Source organism: Equus quagga, chromosome 1 (assembly GCF_021613505.1).
Source record: "Equus quagga isolate Etosha38 chromosome 1, UCLA_HA_Equagga_1.0, whole genome shotgun sequence".
In the NCBI taxonomy this organism is placed as follows: Eukaryota; Metazoa; Chordata; class Mammalia; order Perissodactyla; family Equidae; genus Equus; species Equus quagga.
This window is the reverse complement of record NC_060267.1, coordinates 113461751-113481793: the sequence shown is the minus strand read 5'-3', so window position 1 is coordinate 113481793 and position 20043 is coordinate 113461751. Positions and strand designations below refer to the sequence as shown.

Sequence of the window (20043 nt, the reverse complement as noted above, 5' to 3'; positions counted from 1 at the left end):
TTGTTTACTATAATAATTAAATAATTATTGCTAATGACTTTCCATTTGAAATATTTTCTTTCCTGACTACTAAGAACGTTCTTTAATCTCTTTTTACTTTTACCTCTCAGTTTTACTCCAAACATAACATAGTCCAATCTTTCTTTATTTTAAGTCTCTCATTACAACTCTCTTTTGCTTTTTTAACTCTAGATATATAGACTGAACAGTGGCATAATTTAGATTTGTTCAAAAAACTAAAAATGTAGAAAACTGATGCATCAATGTTTTCCTATGCACATAATGTGATTATTTCATCCCTACTCAGGAGAAGTAACTTATAATCCTTTTTCTCATCCATTAAAAAAAAATTAGGGGCCAGCCCGGTGGCATAGTGGTTGAGTTCACATGCTCCCCTTCAGTGGCCCAGGGTTCACAGGTTTGGATCCCGGGCGTGGACCTAGCACTGCTCATCAAGCCACGCTGTGGTGGCATCTGATATTAAATAGAGGAAGATTGGCACCGATGTTAGCTCAGTGACAATCTTCCTCAAGCAAAAAGAGGAAGATTGGCAACAGATGTTAGCTCAGGGTCAATGTTCCTCACACACACACACACACACACACACACACAATTATCCAGGATAGTAAAATGAGTTCCTTAAAGCAGAGTTTCTGGTGTTGTGTCTATCAGAGCAGAAGTAAAGCATAAGCACTAAATTGATTTTAGAAGGCAGCAGGCTTTGTTGGGTCAAGCATGTATGCATACCTGAGGAAATGATGAAATCATTCACTTGATTCACCTCCCTCCCAAAGAAAGCGCTAATAAAAGTCTAGCAAAGACACAGATCAATTTTTAGACCCATAAAGGACCTGAGAGCTTCTCTAGTTCAATACCTTTATTATATAATTGAGGAAACTGAGGCACAGAGTAAGTGATTGCTCAAGGTCATGAAGATACGGCAAAATCTGGATAAGCGTGGAGAACTTCTGACTTCCTAATACAGTACTTTTTTCCCTACAGCATGATTAAAGGAAGAGAGGGAGATCAATGAAAAGCTATGGCTTCTCTGTGGTTATGCCGCCAAGCATCTGGTGACAGACCTGGGCCATTGTGGCCAACACGCCGTCAGTCAGGAAGAATAGTAGACACAGAGTAGGTGAGAGAGGATACCTAAGGACTGCATCTGACTAAGACAACCTCAAGAAAGTAATTGCTATTTCACTCACACCATGCAAATCTCACACAAGTTTCCCTTTCGACCAAATTTAATCTATAACCATACAGTGAAGGGGATTCTGGGAAATACAGTTTCAAGTTTAACCATGTTGTCACCAGAGATGGTATCCTTTGACCTACTCTAAATGTAAAGTTCTTCAGGCATCACACTGCGAAATTAATTATTTTTAGAACAGTAAAGTGGTAAGGTGAATAGAATGAAATATAAGTTTTCCAAATATTTTTTATCTCCATGTTATAATATTTTTATGAGCCTCAATGAGCCTCAGTTCCTTTCAACATTTTCTATCAACCAAACATTTTGAAAATATGCAGTGATCCTTACTGTGAAGATATTCATAAAATAGCTATTTGGATATCTCTCTATCTCTCTCTGTGTCTCTTTTTCTATATTCCTTTCCATTGCTATGTAGCTGGAATGGATAGATAGATAGATAGATAGATAGATAGATAGATAGATAGATGATAGGTGTCATTTTATTTTATTTTATTTATTTTATTTTTTTCAGGCACAGACATTTGTTACTCAAAATGGAAACAGGGGAGCATAGGGATGGAGTACAATGGGAGCCAGGATTTGGGGAATAAGCCCTGTACAATTAAGTCATCAGGTTCTTTCTGGGAGCCTTCATTAGGAACAGGATGGAAGCTCCATTTCAGGCCCAGATTCCAATCCCTCTCTGAGTAGGGCACCACAGAGAGCAGGAGGCAAAGTGGGGAGCCCTTCTAGGGGCCAATGGAGGATCTGGAATGGTCTAGGGGGAAATAGGAAGGGACTCAGGAAAAGCAGACTGGAGGGGATGGGGTAGAAGGATGGAGAGGGAGACCACTGTCTAATTAAAGAAATGTGAAGGATCTGGAGAAATTTTTTTTTAGTGCAAAGAGAGGTAGGGAGAGACCACTGTGGGAAGCCAGGGGATCCGAGACACAGGGAGAAAGGTTCAGGTGAGGCAGGAGGGAGAGGGGCAGCCATGGAGTGAGCCTCAGTGCAGCAGCCAGAGGCCAAGGCCAGCCAAGGAGGTGAGGACAAGGTCTAGGGCCGGGGTGGGCCGGGGGGCCAGGCTATTGCAGGTGTCATTGTTGCAGCAGGTGGTGTTATAGGTCAGGCCCAGCTTGTGGCTGGTTTGGTAGAAGGCCTCCCGACAGGGCTCTTCTGGTGTGCCACAGCGAAGGTTGGAGAAAACCCTCATCTTACCGAGGTACACATTTGTTGTCAGGCATTGTTGTCCTGGTTCCAGGCGGCAGGACTGCCGGTCCACACAGCCCAGCACAGGGACCTTGTAGCAGGAGTGACAGCGAATGTCAGCTGAGACCCAGCACACCAGAGAAGACAGGGTGAGCAGCAGAAGGCCTTTCATGGTGAGGGTCCTGAGAATGGTAGCAAATGCAGCAGCTGATAGAGTAGATTTTCGGAGATCTGGCTCTCGATAGGTGTCATTTTAAACTGCTTCAATACGTAATAAGATATGAAAGTTCTGATACTAGATTGTTTTATATACATTATAAAAACACTCAGACTTTTTCTTTACTGGAGTTAAATTTTTGGTGCTATCTTGGCATCTAAACCAGCATTGGTACGGAACAGTGCTCATTGTTTTTGTACCTTCTTCTCCAGCAGTATGCTCTTATGAATGTTGAACCTTCTGCTAGATGAAATGAACACTCAAAGGCACTGTTTGCATTGCTACCAAGAGAAAAAGTTCCTTCCACTAAACATTAATGTTTCTCAGACCAGCTCAGCACTCAAAAAAATGAATGGGGACATAGAAACAATTATCCTAGTCATTTGAGGACATATCCACTGGATACTTCAGGCTAAAGCATGTTTTGGCCTGTGCAACCCCAATAATTGCCTCTTGGTTCCATGGTGGAGAGGGTTTGAATGTCCACTTAAGCTAATGTCTCTCTTCACTTTTCCCTCTGTTTGTCCAAATACAATATCAGGATCACCCCTAGATGATTCTTGGTTATACTCTGTTTTGGGTCTTTTGGGGAGTCCACTCCTCGTGGAAGCAAGGGGCACCTGTCAGGGCCAAGGAAGCCTCTGCTTCCAATTATTTCTGCCTGCAGGCACTTCTCATAAAGGAGATTTCTTTGCCAAGTTCTACTTATTATTTCCTGAGGCTTTTTTTTTCCTTTCCAAGATACCTCTTGAGACCAAAACTTCTAAGAGAACTGCAACTTTGTGACACTAGATGTTACAAGAACCTCTCATTATTTTGGCTTTTTCTCTTCCTGTCTTTTTACACATTTATAATTGCATGCTTTGCAGTCGTTCCATTTAGATTAAAGCAGTATTCGTTAAAAGATTTTTTTCCTTTCCTTTATTTCTGTGGTTAGTATTGGAAAGAGAGGTTTCCAGTAACCTTGTTGAAAGAAAGTATCAATGTTTCGCGTTCATTTTTAATGTTGTCTTAAAGTCAATCTTTTTTCTTTCAATTTGTTATGTTCTGAATGTCATACAGGTTTCTAAGGATAATATGACTGCAAAACTCTCACCCTCTTTGCACTTTGCTAGACAGTTGCATTTAAAGAGAAATTTTCCAGGGATGATAGTGTGGGTGTGGAATCACACTTTGTCTCTTCTTACTTACATGTCTAAACAAAGTAAGAAATATTGCTTAAAAGAGAATGTTCAAAGGAATGTAAGTTCCAGATATGCCAATGTTTTACATGATTCTGAAAACACTTCCAGTTGTATCTTTTAGTCGAATCAATCAGAAGATTAATCATGTTGCAACATAGTCAGTAAATCCAACATTTCTCTTGGGTCATATAGAAGGAATATATATCTGATTGGTGTATCAGTGAGAATCTGATCAGTTCCGAGACTCTATGATTGAGAATCTCCTTAATTTTAATACTGTTTTGTAGATCTGGCCTGCTAAAGTTCAGGCCAATAGCACTTACATATAACTTAAAATTACCCTTTTGAAGCTGCAGATCTGTCTAATTTGGGTTCTAAAGTAATATGTGTGTGTGCATGTATCTTCATGCATATATTTGTGCAATCAAAAATAGTCTAATTACAAAATAAACTAAAAATTGACCATTTTAATTATACGTAAATACATTTTGGATAATTGTACAACTTCAAGTCAATTGAAAAGACCATTGGGACATTCATAATTAAAGCATATATTTGGAAGCTTTAAACATGACTTATACTACTTAAGTATTATTTTCTGTTTAACTTTAAATAAAGGGAAAATTGATGCTACTATTGATGAAACTATTGATGTTAACCAATGCCATCTAGTATGGTGAGCCAGATTTTTCTCACGTAATCTCTTTAGGGGGACCATGTGAGATGGAGATCATTGGGGAAACTTGAGGAAGCCTACCAAGGTAAAAAATTTTGCAATTAGAAATCAGAAAAATCTTGATTGAGCAAGGATTACCCCATAGAAGCCCTCAGATGCGCCAAACACTCACAAACCCATAGTCAATTCAGAAGCAACTCTAAGATTATGGAGCATGATGCAGACATCATCTTCTGTTAGATATTCAACCTTGCAAATGTTATTTGTGTTTAAATTCCATTTTCCATTTGTAAATTAGACAGAATCACCCAGTCGGTTACCTTACTTTGCCATAGAAATCCAAGGACAGCACTCTACAATATATAGTCTAAAACTGACTAAAACACAAACATCACTAATGAACAGAATATCAGTAGGATATAGTAAAAGTGGTCTTTGGAACCAGGACCACCAGCATTTGGAGCCCAGCTCTGTCATAATTTAGATAAGGAACAAATTCTATTTGAACCTAAGTTTCCCCGTCAATAAAATGAAGATAACTATATTTGAGGTTTTATAACAATTAAGTGAGGTCACCTGGGTTAAAGATTTTTCACTGAATCTGGCATATAGATGTTAATATTAGGGTACATACCATCATATATTTCAACCCTCTGATATTACAAATGAGATAATAAATGACATCCAGAATCACAGTTTTTATGGGATAACTGAGACTGAAAGTGGGTTTTCCTATTCTTTCTTATGAAAGATTAGAGATTAAAGGGAAAAAATATTATAGTTTTAGAGAAGCATCTCTTGTGGGAAACACATGATCTAAAAGGTGTGTCTAGGCACAGAGAGAAATGTGCCATGGAGATATGGGACACATAAAATTTTCCCTTTCTCACTGAGTCTATTTGATTGAGTAGGACATTCCCTGCTAGCTGTTAAAAATAGCTATTTATAGTCCCTTTGTCTTGTGGCTACAGTGGCACAAGTGGTACCAAGCAGCAGTTGGCAGAACAATCAGCCATTTTATGTTTTTGGCTTCAAATCGCCACCAAAGATACCTCCTAATGACCAGAAGATTCAGTGTGGTACATAGATAGCCAATTTTCGATTTTGTGGCTCAAACTAGATGCATTCTGTTACATTACAAAATATCCCACATCAGCCTTGATAAAAAGGATTCAACTGCTGCATCTACATTGCCATTTGACCAGAGCTAAATCTAATAGATAAAGACTGTAACTAACAGCCAGTCTGCCAACAGATAATTCAAGAATGCTATATGGAGAAATTTTTCTCTTTAGTAAAATCAATATCAACTAAGCTGCCTGCTGAATATTGCTTGAAGTGTTATAAACATCATGATCAAGAAATTCAACAGCAACCTCTTCTATCAGGATTGCTAACAACCTTTCTCATGACTTGAAGCTGAACTGAACAGAAGCAGAATGTATAAAACAGGGGTCTTTAGGCATTGATTTCACCTTCTTGTTGTATAAATACAGTAATCTTTCTTTGCTGTAAGTGAAGAATGAAGTGAGCAAAATTATTTTCATCACATCTGGAAGCCTAGAGTTCAAGACCTGGCTTTGCACTTGGTTAGCCAGCTGTGTGATGTTGATCACATGATGTCAGGATCTCGGTTCTACAGAAGGAGGAAGTTAGATTAAATTATTTTTAAATTCCCTTTCATCTCGGTTTCTAAGATTGTCCTTCTCTGCCCCCAGTGTAGGAACACACATTTCTCAAATTTCCACTCACAACACGATCCCAAAGTTACTCAGTGTTTTATTTATTCAAGAAATTTGCAGTGGATCCCTTATATGCCAGGCACAGTGCAGAATTCTAGGAAAAAACAATGGTCCACATTATTAACAAACTTAAATACTAATAGTGACCCAAGATCTGAATCTCTGTGATATTTCCTGTTTGCTGCAGGCCCCTGGTCTCAGTTTTCTATGGTAACAATTATCTGAATGAACAACCCATGTTAATGCGGACTGTTTGCTCTGTCCTCTGCTCCTTAGGAAATGAAATTCCTGACAGCAGTAAAAGAGTAGGAGCAGGATGTTTTTACCATTTCAAAAAACTGACCTTTTAATAAAGAAGCACAAACTGTACTCAAAAATCAAGTTTCTGTGCTTTGGAGTGAAATCAATTTTTTGATATTCCAATAATTATTATATATTGATCAGAAATTCTTCATGTTAGTTACACATGACTTTGGTGAAAAAATAGGAAATGTATTAATAACTAGTTCATAAATTATAGTTTATATGGTATATAAGATACATCAAAACATCAGATCCTGGGACCAGCCCTGTGGCTGAGTGGTTAAGTTTGCGCGCTCCGCTTTGGCAGCCCAGGGTTTCGCCGGTTCAGATCACGGGTGCAGACATGGCACCGCTCATCAGTCAGGCCATGCTGAGCCCACATCCCACATAGCAGAACCAGAGGGACCTACAACTAGAATATACAACTACGTACTGGGGGGCTTTGGGGAGAAGAAGAAAAAAAAATCTGTTAGATCCTTAATGGAATTGTATTATGATTGAATGAGATGATTTTAAGGTCACTTTGAACTTTAAAATAAGATTCTTTATACTTCTGGGTTACTTCTCTAGATTTCAGAGTTAAAAATTCCAACTTCTAGTTCTTGGATTCTTATGTGGTCTCAAATTTCATGAGTGATTCCAAGGGCCAATTTTTCCTTTTTTTTTTTTTTCTAGATTTAAGCAACAGGGAAGCAGAGAGAGCCTTCAAACTAAACAAAAAAGAAATAAATTCCAGAGCCCATGTAAACTGAAGTAATCATAGTCACACATTATAAACTACCACTGCAAAATAATCCATCACTTCCTTAAAAAGCCCTGTGAAACTTAAGGCTGCAATTCCAAATAGAACTCACTACAAGAAGCAGCCAAAATGCTGCCATAAAACTCTTTAATATTCAAATTAAACTTGAAGTATTTTGTACCAGACTGAAATAACTGTAATTAAAAAAAAACAAAATGTAGAGGGAGAATTCCTAATAAGATTCAAATGCTGATTTATACAGCACTAAATAACTCTGAAGTGTCCAGGTATTAATTTTAGCTACAAAGAATATTCCACTAGTAACACATTGGTTCCCAGGAGTTCATAAACAGAAATTTCCTGCTCTTTCTTCTTTGATGTAGTACCATCGATTCATTGGTAGTTTGCAACTGCACCTTACAGATTTATTTAGTCAAATGAATGAAGCAAGCCCTGAAAAAGCTGTTTAAAGTATTACTGAACTTGGAGGGAGTTATATTGTTTATGATATGTGTCTATTTATAACTCAATTATCTGAGGCAACAACAAGAATTAATATACCGGTAAAATCCTGCTTGGAAAGTGGTATATTTTCTATCTCAGTTCTAATTTACAAGTTACCACATCCTATTTCTTTTAGCTGCATTCAAAACTGGTCTTTAAATAAATAGGCTAGAGAATTGTCTGCTGCAAACTTGCAACAATGGAAATAATGAAAAACAGAGTGAAGGACTGTCTAAATGTTATAAGCTGGAAGAAGAAAAAGTCTACAAAAATGAACAGAATTTAATGACTTTCTGAGAGACCCCTACAGAGTACTGAGATTTGTTGGCAAAAATGAGATTTTGGGCTCTAGCTTATAAAAATAAGTATTATGAACATGGAAACATCAATTAACTTGTTTTCAGGTCTCCTTTTCTATTGCCTCAATAAGCAGTTCCTTTAGAGGTACTCAAGTAGGCTGGATGGTCAAGATGTAGGAAAATCCTGGATCAATCAAATAGCTTTCCCTGGAATAAAAATGCCAAAAGAGAAAAATATGCAATCAAGATCTACAGCTATTTCTTTTTTGTTGTTTTTCAGTATTTATTTGGAATGCAGGAATTCTTAAAGGAGTACTAAGTTTCCTCCTGTATTGTTAGAAAGAAAATAACAAGTTATGCTGTAGAAAATGTGAATCTCAAATATGAAAAATCTGCGTTAGTATATTAATTGCAAAATGTTCCCTAGAGATCATCATTGCAGAGTGTTGTCCTCACTTTTTATAAGAGGAAGTTGAGACCCAAGCATTAAGGATAATACGAAAGAAGATGAGGATATGAATTTGGCTTAGTGAAGAGCCATATTTTTCAGCCTTGGGAACAATAAAAGCTAGAGCAGAAGGGACATCCAGGAACAATTATGGTCTTTATTAGCAGTCAAGCTCACTGTTCCAGAGAGCACATTTGATCAACACATGAAAGTAGCAGCTATTCTGATTTCATTACATCACATTGTTTTTTTCAAAATCTTTTACCCTGTTGTATCTTGAAATTATGTGTAAGAAGAGTTTTGAACATATATTTGTTTATTCATCCATTCCTGCATTCACCACCTATTTCTTAAGCACTTTCCTGGTTCAAAGAACCTAAGGATTGGAGATACAGAGGGAAACCACATAACATAGTCATTGCCCTCAGAGAGCTTATAAGGCAATGGAAAAAAGACAAATGTTAAACATGTAACCCCAATAAAGTGTGAGACACCCTATGATCAGGTATTATAACAGTATATGTCATAACCCAATTCAAATGGTCATAGAAGTTTTCCTGGAAGAAAAAATGTTTAAGCTAAGTTCTGAAGGACTAATATTTCTTAATTAGAAATAAAAAGGTAATGATTGAGTGTGATTGAGGACATTGAACTTAGTGAAATATTAATGTGTCCAAAGGCTACTCGCATTTGCTACAGTATAAAAGTATGACTTATACTTGACCTACTTTATTTACTGAACTCTTGAACTTCTTAAAGTCAATCCAAATTGGTCCTTAACATAATTGTTTTCAAAGCTTGAGGGGAGTTGTTGCCATTTCCACATGTCAATGATTTTCAGAAAGTGCTTCATGTTGAAACGAAAATCTATTCAACTACATAGTAAATCACAGTTGACAAGAAAACACATTACGTAACTAATTGAAAAGAATTATGTACCCTTAAATAGGATTGTGAATTTTCTTAACAATATTTAGATTTTTTGAAATGCTTAGATTTTAACAAAAGAATTATATGCTGAAATATAAGTAACTAAAGACAGTCAGAATGCCATGAAAAATAGCTTTCTCTACTTATTTTAACATCTTTTAATGTGAATAGATAGATTTTATAATGGGATCTAGTTATGATGAAAAAATTAAAAGTTGATCTAGCTACAAATGTATCTATTGCCTAATATGAATACAAGGCTCCAATTATATTATGTAAATGTGAAAGAAATTTTAGTAATATGGCAACTGAGCCAATGTGGAATGAGGCCCTTCCCCCCAAAACTACGTAGAAATTCTGGATAAAATATAACAAAAGGAGAAGGAAGAAAGAAGGAAGGAAAAAAGAAGAGGAAGAAAGAAAATCTCAAGATGCCAGCAACGAAGAAATTATTCCAAGTGGTAAAAAGTTACTGATGCTCTGCATCTCCCATGGGGCTGGGGGAACCCCTGCTAAAGATGAGTTTTCATTGAAAATCACCACCAAAAGTGTGATCCACCATGAGGCATAATTAGCAGAATCAAGAAGTAGGAGATTTAGCACTCCCTCAAGATCGACATGTAGAAAAATACGAAAGTGGTACTTCAATTATACAAGTGAAAGGTCACTGAAAAATAGAGAGGTTTATGACTAGCAATTACAAAATCATAAAATATTAGGTTAGAAGGGGCAATAGCTTTGGAGGGGGAACTGTAGCCAAGAAGGATAAAGTGAAGTGAATAAGTTCATACAGGTAACAAATGATAGTCCCAAAAGAATGCTCTTCCAATTTTTACAATATCTTGTTCTAATTTTAAGGCAGAGTTTCTTGTGCTGTAGTCACATACCATCTATTTTTGCCATTTCCATGTACTGATACATATTTAATAATGTCTAAATTGACTCAATTAATATTCTTAAATTTATTTCAAAAGGAGTGTTTATATCACTAGAACAAATGGAAAATCCCTTTTGCCATAAGTAAAAGCTAATTGTAAAAATTTATACAAGGAAAACATAATAATATTATCATTTTAATAATAATTGAATAACATAAACAAGCAAATATAAGTAATAGTAAATCTGTTTACAAAAGATATAAAGTCCCCAGTGAGAAGGACATAACTGTGCAAGATCAATACATTTGGCATGTTCCCTTAATTTTAAAAAATGAGGAAATGTTAAATTGAAAAGGTGCTTCCATTTTCTAGTTTTGTCTTAACCAAGGCCAATCTCTTATTTGTATATATATATAAATCTTATTATTATTATTTTGGGACTGACTACTAAGATTTAGTTTCTAACCAAAACGATATGATCTTATTCAACAACAGTTTCTTAGAAAGTGATTTAAAGCAATGCTGAATCTGATTTTTCTCTGAATATGTCAAGTTTGGGGAGAATGTTTTTAGAGTGATAGGAAAAAAGTATATTTTATCTGTTCATTTCTCTCATTCAGATTGGGAAAGTACTTCCAATGGAATCATACAGGACTTTAAAATATGCAAGTTAATGGGATGAATTAATAACTATGTTTTCAGACGACCAAATCAACCCAATTCACCATGATCTAAGCATGAGAAGCATGGCTTCAGTTTACCATTCTCTTTCTTACACACTCAATACTGAATTAAGCTTCCCTTGTACAGATTAATTTTAGTTTTTCAAATAAGCAAATATACCAGTAATATATGTTAATTTAAAAATGCAATTCCACAAGTGAACATAATATATTAAATAGTTTTTCTAAAAAAATAAAAGCTATTAATGAGAACTTTTCTATGAGAAGCTCAATTAGCTTCAATATGAAAGAGTAGCTGTTGGCAATCACATTGTTCACAAAGCTGAAGTGGGGGAAGGCCATGGATTCAGTTCCTTACTCTTAATAATGTTGGTGACTTCACTGAGTACTCTTACATCTTAATTCTTTCCTGGGGCTTCTTTGTGACAGCGAAGTAAAGATTGTGATGAAAACTTTAGCATAAGTGGTAATTGTGAATAAATCATAAACCTTCAGATTGATAATTTTGCCTTTATTTTTTTATAGCACACTAATACTTTAGTTTGAATTTCCTTGGAAGGAAACCCTGAGACAAGAATTTGAAAGTAAATAGTTAATTTGGCAGGTGCAGGAACATTGGTAGGGTTATAGGGAAGTGATACAGGAAAAAGAGGAAATAAAGAATGTTATCAAGCCAGCAAGCATAATGAGTCCCTGGGGCTCAGTTTTATAAGAAAACTCTTATACATGGTGCAAAACACAATCCTTAGAATTAGTCCACCAGAAGGAAAAGGGAACTGGATATTTATACGTGATCTTCCAAGACCCATTGCTTGAGAACTGCTTTGAGAGAGTGTTGTTTCTCTGGGACTTCTGTCCTGCAACACAAGGATGGGTAAACAGCTTTCTGTGGTTCTGCAAAATGCCTTAGGCTCAGAGATAGATTGACTGACAGTTGCTGGAAGCACACCAAAATAGTAAGGTCTGAGGAATATAGGTAAGGCATTGACAGCATCTGCTTCAACTGACAAATAATTTAGGTAATTAATGCATTTTTAATGACTGATCTATGACAAGTTCCAAAAAAGAAAATTGCATAGGTCTGAAATCAATTCACAATTATTTTTATTTATACATGTTTATTTATACATATTTTGCTGATTAACAATATCTTGTACAGTGTTGAAAAGAATGCTGTGGCGTATACAGAAATTCTGTAGATTAGAATCTGTAATAGTCACCTGTCTTATCTCTACTATCTACGCTTCTTAATTCATATAAGATGCTTTTGGGCTGTAAGCAAAATCCCAACCAAAAGGCTTAAACAATAAGGAGTTTCACTATCTTATATAACAAGCAGTCCTGAAACATGCTGGATATAGGAATGGTGGATTTAGCAGCTAAAAACATCAAAGACTTATGAAGTTTATTGCTTCTTTAGCAGACACACCCATGATTACAAGCTACGTCCTGTGGTTCCAAAACTCATAACTTAAATGATGCTCAGTAGAAGAAAGGTTTATCACTTTATATGTACCTCTTTCTAAGAATGAAGGTCTGGCTCAAAAGCATCCAGTGCAATGTCCCTGTCTATTGTTTTTATATAATTTATTTACTTTTTATTTTTTTTTTAAAGATTTTATTTTTTCCTTTTTCTCCCCAAAGCCCCCCGGTACATAGTTGTGTATTCTTCGTTGTGGGTTCTTCTAGTTGTGGCACGTGGGACACTGCCTCAGCGTGGTCTGACGAGCAGTGCCATGTTCGCGCCCAGGATTCGAACCAACGAAACACTGGGCTGCCTGCAGCGGAGTGCGCGAACTTTAACCACTCGGCCACGGGGCCAGCCCCTATATAATTTATTTTTTATTGAGATATAGCTCATTTATGATAAAATTCACCATTTTAAAAAGAGCAAAATTCAAGAGTTCTTACTGTATTCTCAAGATTGTGCAACCATCTAATTCCGGAACATTTTCATCACCACACAAAGAAACTCCATACACATTAGTACTCACTTCCATTCTCTCTAATCTCATCCTCTACTAATGACTAATCCACTTTCTGCCTCTATGGATTTCCCTATTCTTGGTATTTCATTAGATGGAATCATACAATATATGGCCTTTTGTTTCTGGCTTCTTCCACTTAGCATCAAGTTTTCAAGGTCAACTACTGTATCAGTCCTTCATTCTTTTTTAAGGCTGAGTAATATTCTATTGTATTAGGAGCAGGAGGGAGAGGAGCAGTAGTAGCAGCATTCAATACCACTTTTTGTTTATCCATTCATTAACTGATGAACATTTGAGTTGTTTCTGTTTTGGCTATTGTGACTAATGCTATTATGAGCATTTGTGTAAAAGTTTATGTGTGAACCTATATTGTAATTCCCTTAGGTATATACCTAGAACTGAAATTTCTTGGTCATATAATAACTCTATGTTTAACTTTTTTTTTTGAGTTCATAATAGTTTCCATCAGTGTGAGATTTCAGTTGTACATTATTTCTTGGCTGTCACCACATAAGTGCTCCCCTTCACCCCTGTGTCCATCCTCCAGCACCCTTCCTCTGGTAACCACTGAACTCTTTTCTGTGTCCATGTGTTTGTTCATATTCCACACATGAATGAAATCATCTGATGTTTGTCTTTCTTAGTCTGGCTTATTTTGCTTAGCATAATTCCTTCCAGGTCCTTCCATGTTGTTGCAAATGGGATGAATTTGGTTTTTTTATGGCTGAGTAGTATTCCATTGTATATAAATACCACATCTTCTTTATCAAATCATCAGTCGACGGGCACTTGGGTTGTTTCCATGTCTTGGCTATTGTGAATAGTGCTGCAATGAACATAAGCGTGCATATGTTACTTTGGATTGTTGATTTCAAGTTGTTTGGGTAGATACCTAGTAGTGGGATGGTTGGGTCATGCAGTAGCTCTATATTTAGTTTTTTGAGGAATCTCCATACTGTTTTTCACAGTGGCTGCACCAGTTTGCATTCCCAGCAGCAGTGTATGAGGGTTCCCTTCTCTCCACACCCTCTCCAACATTCATTATTTTTAGTCTTAGTGATTATAGCCATTTTAACAGGCGTAAGGTGGTATGGTATCTTAGTGTAGTTTTGATTTGCATTTCCCTGATGATTAGTGATGTTCAACATCTTTTCATGTGTTTATTGGTCATCTGTGCATCTTCTTTGGAAAAATGTCTGTTCATCTCCTCTGCCCATTTTTTGATTGGACTGTATGTTTTTTTATTGTTCAGTTGTATGAGTTCCTTATATATTATGGAGATTAACCCCTTGTCAGATATATGATTTGCGAATATTTTTTTCCAATTGGTTGACTGTCTCTTTGTTTTGATCCTAGTTTCTTTTGCCTTACAGAAGCACTTTAGTCTGATGAAATCCCATTTGTTCTTTTTTCTTTTTTTTCGCTTGTCTGAGAAGACATGGTATTTGAAAAGATCCTTTTTAGGTCAGTGTCAAAGAGTGTACTACCTATATTAACTTCCAGGAGTTTTGTGGTTTGAGGACTTATCTTCAAGTCTTTGATCCATTTTGAGTTTATTTTTGTGTATGGCATGAGATAATGGTCTACTTTCATTCTTTTGCATGTGGCAGTCCAGTTTTTCCAACACCATTTATTGAAGAGACTATCTTTTCTCCATTTCATGTTCTTGGTACCTTTGTCAAGGATTAGCTGTACATAGATGTGTGGTTTTATTTCTGGGCTTCCAGTTTTGTTCCATTGATCTGTGTGCCTGTTTTTGTACCAGTACCATGCCGTTTTATCACTATGGCTTTGTAGTACATATTGAAGTCAGGGTTTGTGATACCTCCAGCTTTGTTCTTTTGTCTCAGGATTGCCTTAGCAATTCAGGGTCTTTGGTTGCCCCATATGAATTTTAGGATTCTTTGTTCTATTTCGGTGAAGAATGTCATTGGGATTCTGATTGGGATTGGATTGAATCTGTGGATTGCTTTGGGTAGTATGGACATTTTAACTATGTTAATTCTTCCAATCTATGTTCATGGAATCTCTTTTCATCTCTTTATGTCATTATCATTTCTTTCAGTAATGTCTTATAGTTTTCATTGTATAAGTCCTTCATCTCCCTGGTGAAATTTATTCCTAGGTACTTTATTCTTTTAGTTGTTATTGTAAATGGAATTGTATTCTTGAGTTCTCTTTCTGTAAGTTTGTTATTAGAATATAGAAAAGCAACTGATCTTTGTAAGTTGATTTTGTACCCTGCAACTTTACTGTAATGGTTAATTATTTCTATTATTTTTCTGATGAATTCTTTGGGGTTTTCTGTATATAAGGTCATGTCGTCTGCAAACAGTGAGACTTTCACTTCTTCATTCCCTATTTGCATTCCTTTTATTCCTTTCTTTTGCCTAATTGCTCTGGCCAAAACCACTAGTACTATGTTGAATTAGTATGGTGATAGTGGGCATCTTTTTCTTGTTCCTATTCTCAGGGGGATGGCATTCAGTTTTTGCCCATTACTTATGATGTTGGCTGTGGGTTTGTCATATATGGCCTTTATTATATTGAGATAATTTCCTTCTATCCTCATTTTGTTAAGAGTTCTTATCATAAATGGCTGTTGGATCTTGTCAAATGCTTTCTCTGCATCTATGGAGATGATCATGTGGTGTTTATTCCTCAATTTGTTGATGTGGTGTATCATGTTGATTGATTTTCAGATGTTGAACCATCCCTGTGCCCCTGGTATAAATCCCACTTGATTATGATGTATGATCCTTTTGATGTATTGCTGAATTCGGGTTGCCAAAATTTTGTTGAGGATTTTTGCATCTATGTTCATCAGTGATATTGACCTGTAGTTTTCCTTTTTCGTGTTGTTCTTGTTAGGCTTTGGTATCAGAGTGATGTTGGCCTCATATAATCTGTTAGGAAGAGTTTCATCTTCTCTAATTTTTTGGAATAGTTTGAGAAGGATAGGTATTACATCCTCTCTGAAAGTTTGGTAGAATTCCCCCAGGAAGCCGCCTGGTCCTGGGATTTTATTCTTTGGGATGCTTTTGAGTACTGTTTCAATATTTCCTTGTGATTGGTCTATTCAGATTATCTGTTTCTTCTTCATTCAGCTTTGGGAGGTTGAAAGAGTCTAAGAATTTATCCATATCCTCTAGAATATCCATCTTGTTGACATATAGTTTTTCGTACTATTCTCTTATAATCCAATGTATTTCTGTGATGTCTGTTGTTATTTCTTCTCTTTCATTTCTGATTTTGTTTATTTGAGCTTTCTCTCTTTTTTTCTTTGTAGGTCTGGCTAGAGGTTTGCCAATTTTATTTATCTTCTCAAAGAACCAGCTCTTTGTTTCACTGATCCTTTCTACTGCCATTTTTGTTTCAATAGCATTTATTTCTGCTCTGATTTTTATTATTTCTCTCCTTCAGCTGACTTTGGGCTTTGTTTGTTCTTCTTTTTCTAATTCAGTTAGGTGTAATTTGAGATTGCTCATTTGGAATTTTACTTGTTTGTTAGTTGTGCCTGTATTGAAATGAATTTCCCTCTTAATATGGCTTCTGCTGCATCCCATATGAGTTGGTATGGTATTTTACCATTTTTTTTTGTCTCTAGATATTTTTTGATTTCTCCTTTAATTTCTTCAATGATCCATTGCTTGTTCAATAGCTTGTTGTTTAGTCTCCACATCTTTTTCTCTTTCTTAGCTTTTTTCTTGTAATTATTTTCTAGCTTTATAGCATTGTGATCAGAAAAGGTGTTTGTTATTATTTAAATTTGCTTAAATTTATTGAAGCTTGCATTGTTTCCCAACATATGGTCTATCCTTGAGAATGTTCCATGTGCACTTGAGAAGAATGTGTATTCTGCTGTTTTTGGATGGAGTGTTCTATATATGTTTATTAAGTCCAACTGGTTTAGCTTTTCATTTAATTCCACTGTTTCCTGGTTGGATTTCTGTCTGGATAATCTATCCATTGATATGAGTGGAGTGTTGAGGTCCCCTACTATTATTGTGTTATTATTAATATCCTCTTTTGGGTTTGTTAATAGTTACTTTGTGAACTTTGGTGCTCCTGTGTTGGCACGTTGATATTTATAAGTGTTATTTCTTCTTGATGGAGTGTCCCTTTGATCATTATATACTGCCTCTCTTTGTCTCTCTTTACCTGTCTTATCTTGACGTCTAATTTGTATGATATAAGTATTCTGATACCTGCTTTCTTTTATTTGCCATTAACTTGGAGTATCATCTCCCATCACTACAAACCTGTGTTTGTCATTGGAGTTGAGATGTATTTCCTGGAGGCAGTATATTGTTGGGTCTTGCTCTTTAGTCCATCTCATGAATCTGTGTCTTTTTATTGGAGAATTCAATCCATTTATGTTTAGGGTGATTATTGATGTATGAGGGCTTAATGCTGTCATTCTGTCACTCTTTTTCCAGTTTTCCTGCATTTCCTTTGTTTCTCATCCTGTGTGTTTTGGTCTACCCATTGAGTTATGTATTTTTTTGTTTTGGGTTTCTTTATTTTCTCCTTACTTATTATTTGCATCTTTGTTCTGCTGTTTTGTTTAGTGGTTACCCTGAGGTTTCTATTCAGAATCTCCTGTATCAGATAGTCCATTTTCTGATGGTCTCTTAATTCCTTAGTCTAAACTGATTCAGTCCCTTCCCTCCTCTCCTAAGTTGTTTTTCTCACATCTTATTCCATCTTGTGTTATGAGTTTGTGTTTAAAATGACAGGATTATCTTTGTTTTTGGTGTTTTCCTTCCTTTTAGCTTAATGCTATACTTGAGTATTTGCTATCCTATTCTGATTCTGTCTAGCTATTTATCTCCCTACTTTGTGTTTTGTGACCTATTTCTCCCTTTTTTTTTTCAGGTATGAGGGCCTTCTTGAGGATTTCTTGTCGGGGGGGGGGGGTGTCTCATGGCTACAAATGCTCTTAGATTTTGTTTGTCTGGGAAAGATTTTATTTCTCCCTCATATCTGAAGGATATTTTTGCTGGATACAGTATTCTTGGCTGAAAATTTTTGTCTCTAGAAGATTTGAATGTGTCATTCCATTCTCTCCTAGCTTATAAGATTTCTGCAGAGAAATCTGCTGAAAGCCTGATAGGGGTTCTTTGTAGATTATTTTCTTCTGCCTTGCTGCCCTTAGTATTCTTTCCTTGTCATTCGTTTTTGCCAGTTTTACTACTATCTGCCTTGCAGTAGGTCTTTTTACATTGACATATCTAGGAGATCTGGAAGTCTCTTCCACACAGATTTCCCTCTCTTTCCCGAGGTTTGGGAAGTTCTCCGCTATTATCTCTTTGAATATGCTTTCTGCTCCATTCTCCTTGTTTTCACCTTCTTGAATACCTATAATTCTTATGCTGCATTTCCTAACTGAGTTGGATGTTTCTCAGAGACTTTCTTAATTTGTTTTTAGTCTTAGTTCCCTCTCCCCCTCTGTCTGGAGCATTGCAACATGTCTATCTTCACTTATTCTGATACACTTCTCTTTGATGCCCACTAGAGCATTCAGGGAATCCATATTTTGTTTTACCTCTTCCATTCTTTCATGTCTAATATTTCTGATTGATTCTTCTTTATAGCTTCAATCTCTTTTGTGAAGTAGCTCCTGAACTGGTTGAATTATTTCTCTTCATTCTCTTTTACCTCATTGAGTCTTTGATGATAGCTATTTTGAATTCATTGTCATTTAGATTACATATTTCTGTGTCCTCAAGACTGAATTCTGGGTACTTATCACTTTCTCTCTGGTCTGGAGATTTGAATTAGTGTTTTCTATTGCTAGAGGAGGTGGTTCAGATCTTACGCATCTGGATATTATTTGGTTGCAGTTACCACCTATTTCCACCGGGTGGGGGTCAAGAGCCATGTAGTCTGAGCCCTGTGCCTTCAGCCTAGATCCCAGGCAATGGAGCAGATGTGGAGTGGGTAGAATTGGGAGGGGCACTTTCTCCTGGGTGCTTTCCAGGCTTTCTCACTCTGCTCTTGCTATCTGGTCTTCTGAGATGTTGGTTTGGTGAGGTCACCCACCATGAAAGCTCTCCCCCAGGTAGAGGTCTTGCCTCTAAGCTGTATGTGTCCTTGGGGGTCCTTGATGTTCCCACAAACGAACGCTGCCTCCCCTGTTCCTTCCCTCGTGGAGCCTCCCCAGGCCATGGATTGCAGTCTTTAGAGGAGGGAGCGAAGTTCTCTCTTACCCCATTCCAGCTCCTCTGAGGTGGGCTCCAGCTTCTCCACCCTCTGTCATATGGCTGCATTTTTGTGTGTGTTAGGATGTCCTCTGTTGGAGTATGGATGCCACTGTTTGTTGTATGTTGGAGGAGAGAGAGTCCCAGGCAAGTTCACTCCACCATGATCCTGATGTCACTCTAGTATGTTTAACTTTTTGAAGAAGAACTGACAAGATATTTCCCATGGTGGCTGCACCATTGTATATTCCCAACAGTAATGTATGGCAGTTCCATTTTCTTCACATCCTTGCCAACATGTGTTATTGTCTGTTTTTTTTTTTTTATTATTATTATTATGGCCATTCTTTTTTTTTTAAATTGGCACCTGAGCTAATATCTGTTTCCAATCTTCAGGCTTTTTTTCCTTCTTCTCCCCAAAGCCCCCTAGTACATAGTTGTATATTCTCCTTGTAGGTTTTTCTGGCTGTGCTATGTGGGATGCTGCCTCAGCATGGCTTGATGCTCACTGCCATGTCCACACCTAGGATCCAAACTAGTGAAACCCTGGGCCACCAAAGTGGAGTATGTGAACTTAACCACTCTACCACAGGGCCAGCCCCTCTTATTGCCATTCTAGTGGATATGAAGTGGTGTGTCATTGTGAATTTGATTTATTTACATTTTCCTAATAATATTGAACATCTTTTCATGTATTTATTGGCATTTGTATACATTCTTTAGTGAAATATCTGTAAATGTTTTGCCCATATTTCTATTGGGGTACCTTTTTATTCTTGAGGTGCAAATTCTATTTCTTTATTCTGTATACTAGACTCTTGCCAGATAAATGATGTGCAAAC

The 20043-nt window shown here is 36.6% G+C and overlaps 1 protein-coding gene across 1 annotated transcript; it reads right to left on the bottom strand.

Moving 5' to 3' along the window:
• Positions 1-1813: 1813 nt before the first annotated feature.
• LOC124251447 (lymphocyte antigen 6 complex locus protein G6c-like) lies at positions 1814-2605 on the bottom strand. The gene has a single exon (XM_046684265.1). It carries the CDS (start codon positions 2574-2576, stop codon positions 2202-2204), a length of 375 nt encoding a protein of 124 aa, XP_046540221.1. The 5' UTR covers positions 2577-2605; the 3' UTR covers positions 1814-2201.
• Positions 2606-20043: the final 17438 nt, after the last annotated feature.